This window comes from Myotis brandtii, unplaced genomic scaffold (genome assembly GCF_000412655.1).
Source record: "Myotis brandtii unplaced genomic scaffold, ASM41265v1 scaffold5384, whole genome shotgun sequence".
Lineage (NCBI taxonomy): Eukaryota > Metazoa > Chordata > Mammalia > Chiroptera > Vespertilionidae > Myotis > Myotis brandtii.
In genome coordinates this window covers 14,979-19,956 of record NW_005369981.1, presented here as the reverse complement: position 1 = coordinate 19,956, position 4,978 = coordinate 14,979, and the positions used below count along the sequence as shown (strand labels likewise).

The 4,978-nt window shown below is 50.0% G+C and overlaps 1 protein-coding gene across 1 annotated transcript; it reads right to left on the bottom strand.

Moving 5' to 3' along the window:
* Nucleotides 1–492: 492 nt before the first annotated feature.
* Nucleotides 493–4,198, bottom strand: TIMM17B (translocase of inner mitochondrial membrane 17 homolog B (yeast)). The gene is made up of 5 exons (XM_014549207.1): nucleotides 4,099–4,198; nucleotides 2,412–2,475; nucleotides 1,012–1,140; nucleotides 787–897; nucleotides 493–696 (listed from the first exon to the last, which is right to left on the bottom strand). Exons 1-5 carry the CDS (start codon nucleotides 4,156–4,158, stop codon nucleotides 617–619), a joined length of 444 nt encoding a protein of 147 aa, XP_014404693.1. The 5' UTR covers nucleotides 4,159–4,198; the 3' UTR covers nucleotides 493–616.
* Nucleotides 4,199–4,978: the final 780 nt, after the last annotated feature.

The following is a 4,978-nucleotide window of genomic DNA, read 5'->3' as shown; positions in this document are numbered from 1 at the left end:
ACTGGTATCCAGAACACCAGAGTTCACTGTGAGGTCGGATTTCCCAGACTTGGAAATGGGGGTCTGGGAGGGAGGAGTCAGAAACCCCCCTCCCCCACCAGAAATCCTTGCTTCCTCACTTTTACCCAAGCCTAATCCTCTGTGTAAGTATGATTCATCACTTGGCTCCCACACGTGCTTATTCATGTACCTAACATCTTCATTCATCCCCCCTCCCGCTCATTCATTCTACAGACATTCACTAAGGCCCATTCTCTGTGCGACTCCAAATTCTAGAGCTTCTGTGTCCCTAAAGAGGCTGTGCCTACTGTCTCTCAAGAGGGGCTCCCATAGGTAGCTCAATGAGTACATACACAGGCATTTCAAAACTGGTTTTAAATACTCATCAGGGCGAACAGGAAGGGTCTGGGGTAAGAGCTTGTTACATTTGAGTATGGGGTGGGGCTGGGGTGCCCTGAGAGAAGGGCTGGGGTGCCTGGGACAAGGGAACAGAGAGTAGAGGCCCTCTCTGGAGAGTCCCAGGGCCAACTGGGAGCCAGCCCTCCCTTCGAGGTAGATCATCGGGGAGGGAACCAAAGAGGAACTCCCACGATGGTGGTGACAGGCGGTCACTTCCTCAGTGGTAGCTGGGATAGCCCGAGGCCGGGGTCCCTTCCTTAGAGGGCAGCTGGTTGGGATCCTCCAGGAACGGGGGTGCTGGAGAGGGGAAAATCCAGTAAAGGTGAACAGAGGAGGCTAGGCAGAGCATTACCCACCTCTGCCTGACCAGCTCCACCAGGCACTCACCGTTGCGGAACTGCTGGGCAGTGTAGCGAGTGAGGAGGATGCCAACACCCTCGATGAGGGCCAACAGGATGCCCCCCATCATGGCTGAGCCCATCATGGCCAATGGGCCACCTGGAGGAGCAAGGAAGAAGGAAGAGAGGTGAGTACTGGCAGAACAGGGTGGAAGGGACTGGAGCCAGGGCTAGGGCTGGGGCTGGGGCCGGGGCCAGGGCTGGGGGCACTCACTGCGGGCAGCCAGCACAGCCCCAGTCAACGCTCCACTGGTGATGGAATTCCAGGGATCCTCCTTGCCCCGCACACGCACCAGGCCACAGTCGATGGTGGAGAACAGGCCCCCCCACACTGCGAAGCTACCTGCAAGGGGACAGAGGCCCAATTAGTGTTCCTGGGGAAGCCCAAGAATCCACGGCTCAAGGACTGGGGACTTCCAAGGCTGAATGCTCTGGCAAAGAAGGGGAGACAAACCCAGATGCAAAGACAGATAGCAAACTCCTAGAGCAGTGGTTCTCAACCTTGGCTGCACATTAGAATCACCTGGGATCTTTTTTTTTTTAAAATATATTTTATTGATTTTTTTACAGAGAGGAAGTGAGAGGAATAGAGAGTTAGAAACATCGATGAGAGAGAAACATCGATCAGCTGCCTCCTGCACACTCCCTACTGGGGATGTGCCCGAAACCAAGGTACATGCCCTTGATCTGAATCGAACCTGGGACCCTTCAGTCCGCAGGCCGACGCTCTATCCACTGAGCCAAACCGGTTAGGGCTGGGATCTTTTTAAAATCCTGATTTCTGGGCCTCATCCTCCGGAAATTCTGTTTCTTTGTTACTAATGTTGTGGCCCCACCCCATAACAAAGAAACAGAATTTCCGGAGGATGAGGCCCAGAAATCAGGATTTTAAAAAGATTCCCAGGTGATTCTAATGTGCAGTCAAGGTTGAGAACCACTGGCCTAGACTAGAGGATAGTCTCCACATCTGTCCTTGTGGTAGCTACACCTTCCAGCTGTCTCTAATTGTAATCGACACTCCTTTCTCCTTCATAGGGAGGTGACAAGTTTATAAGCTCATTTACCTTCTATGTGGCTTTAAACGGAGCAACTTTGATCTCCATAAACCACCACATAGAATTGGAATTCTGCTCTTGGTTTTAGTGAGAAGGAAACAGGTTAGGAGAGCCAGTTAACCATATGGTAGTTAAAATGTTTACTGGGGCCTTATTGTGTCCCGGGATCTGATGTAGGTACTGTGGGTTATTTGACTTCTAACATTTTAAATTAGTTAATATTATTGAAGTGCTTAGCAGAGCAACTGGCCCTTAGTAAATGCTATGTAAATTACATAAATTACAAAATGACTGGGGTGGTTACTGCACTTGTCATCCCCATGTTACAGATGAGGCTGAGGTTAAGCCACTATCCCGAGGTCACACATCAGGAAAGAACCAGGGTCTAGACTTCAACTCCAGAACTCACCCACATTAAACTGCTGGGAAACGTCACTCTTCCAGGCAGTCCCAGGCAGAGTTGGGGCTCACATGTGGACCTCCAACTTGAGGACTAGACCCAAAGCAACAACCACTGCCAACTTTGCCACAACCTCTCCTGTCTCCCCAGGCCTCTCACCTCCAATCTGAGGGGCTCGGATCCTCACAGCATTGGCACTACCTCTCAATCGGTGCCGAATTCCCTGGGGAAAGTGAGATGAGAGTCAGAGCAGGGCTGAGGCCACTGGCAGAGAGGGTTTTCAGCTTTTCAGAAGGAAGGGGATTCAGGGGTATTTAGTGGTAGAGATGTGGAGAGGCAGCTAAGAACCAGGGGGCTGGGGAGCACCCCAACACATGTATTCTCTTTTTTAAAAAAATATTGTTGTTGATTTCAGAGAGGAAGGGAGAGATAGAAAAATAAATGATGAGAGAGAATCACTGATTGGCTGCCTCATGCACACCCCCACTGGAGATCAAGCCTGCAACCCAGGCATGTGCCCTGACTGGGAATCGAACCATGACCTCCTGGTTCATACATCAATGCTCAACCACTGAGCCACACTGGCCGGGCACAACACAAGTATTCTCAAAGCTGGATTGAGAAGTTCTCATCCATGTATCCATTCCATGATTTCTGAGCACCTATGTGCCAGGCACCATGCTGTATGCAGGAACAGAGCAGTGGATAAGGTAGACTGGTCCCTTCCCTCTCATAGCTCACATTCTAATGAGACAGACAGACCCTGAGCAAGGGTACAGATAAGCAAGTCAGTTTCAACAGCAATATGCATCCTAGAGGAAACAGGAGAGAGATGACAGCAGCTGAAGGTTAAGAAAAGACCTCTTTAAGGAAGGGGCATCTGTGCTGAGACTCTGAGGATGAGAGGGAGAAACTTGGGTAAAGATCCAAGAGAGTTAGTTACAGGTGCTGAGGGATGGGGAGAGAGACATAAATTGCAGAGACCTTGGCAAATGGATGGCAAAGTATGACATTTGATGAGATCTCCAGGAGGGGGTGTCAGAGAAAGGGACAGAACTGTTTATTTTAAATTAAAAATATTTTCTTAAATTTAAGGCTGTCTTCCCTCTGCCAGTTAAACACTTGTCATTTCCCTCTAGCCAGGTTTTTGACCCAGAATCTGCCTCTAGGTAAAATCTGCCTGGCTCAGCATACACAGAGAATTTGGTGATTTGGATGAAAAAGGGGCTCTGTAATAAAAATCACAAGGCGATCTGATCATAAATTCCTAGAGGTCATGGTGAGTAATCTTGTCTCAGGCCTGTAACTTCCCTAGTAAAAAGATTATCTTTGCCGTAAGCTCTGTCCATTGTTTCTGTGCATCTAAGTTAACACACCTCAGAAATGCCTTTTTCAAACCCTTCAGAATCATAACCTCCCTCAGAGATCACATAATCTTAACTCTCCTATGATCCAATCATAGAGATGTCCCTGCTTTACTTCCTCCCAAGTTCATGTAATCATCCCTATGTTCCCTCCTTAATTCCAATGTACAAAACTGCAAACTGTCATTATGGGAAGCATTTTTCTCCATCTGTTGAGACCCTGCTTCCAGGCATGCCCTCTATATGGCTCAAATAAGCTCTAATGAACCTTTATAAAATTTTTCTACAGGTTTGCACCTTCTTATGTCGACAGTGGTGGCCATTTTCACAACGCAGCCCTTTCACAGAGGTGCTACAGTTGGGTTGGGGTGAGGGAATGAAGCCATGTTTGCAGTTCCCCAAAACCCCGGATTCTGGAGTCAGGCCTGGCACACGGTAGGCAAGCAGGCACCAGAATGATGAAGTGCATGTAACTGACTCACGTCAGGGGCGTTGCGGAAGCCCTTGATGGCCTGGAAGACTCCACCACCGATGACACCCATAGTGAAGGCTCCACCGCAATCATCCACAATTCGCCATGGGCTGCAAGTGTCAAGGGGAGGATGGGGTTAATGTCAGCCTTCCCCCTATTGCCATGCCACAAGGACTCTTTCCAGCTGGGAGAAACCAAGTCATTTGAATGGGAAGTAGCATTTCAGATAATAAGATTATTTTCCCCTCCCATTTAAACAAAAAAATAGTGCTTTGCCCTCTCCGCCCCCCACCCCTCCTCTTGCAGCTAACTAAGGAATCCGCCAACCGCCTTACTATCAAAGATTAAATGAACTGACATGCGCAAAGAGTTGGCCCGTTTGAAGCAACCGTATAGAAGTGTTAACGGGCCAGTAGTGTCATTAACTGGCTAGTATTGTCGCACCCCCTTCTCGGAAAATGAGTGTGTCCAACCAAGCCCCACTCTCTTTCCCTCTCTTTTAACCTCACACAACTGGAAAAACCAAGAGCGGGCTGTGGGGAGGATCCAGCACCACCTCCTAGCTCACAATAGGCTCATCCAGGCCCTGCCCCCATCCGCCACAGCAACCTGGGAAAAAACACTCGTGGTAGCCTTGGGGATTTCCACTCAACACCGCGCCACCCTTCGCGGGAATGGACTCGGCCAGAGTGTCTCTTTTCCAAGAAAAGAGATACGGGGTCAGAGGAGTGGTTCGTCCTGAACCGCACCTTCTCCTGGAGCGTGGGGGCCCCTCTTAACGGAACCCGAGTGGGAGGGACCAAGTGAAGGGACGAAAAGAGACAGCGCAGCGGCTCCGGAGTCTGGGCCGTAGCGCTGTGGGGCCAGTGCCTCCCCCGCCCGCCTCCCAC

What these genes read in the sequence shown, in the direction of transcription:
- TIMM17B (XM_014549207.1), bottom strand. Translation starts at nt 4,158, where the DNA reads ATGGGTGTCATCGGTGGTGGAGTCTTCCAGGCCATCAAGGGCTTCCGC. An exon ending in GCTTCCGCAACGCCCCTGAC is followed by an intron (nt 2,476 to 4,098) that starts GTGAGTCAGTTA and finishes CACTTTCCCCAG; the next exon opens with GGAATTCGGCACCGATTGAG. An exon ending in GGCTGTGCTGGCTGCCCGCA is followed by an intron (nt 898 to 1,011) that starts GTGAGTGCCCCC and finishes TTGCTCCTCCAG; the next exon opens with GTGGCCCATTGGCCATGATG.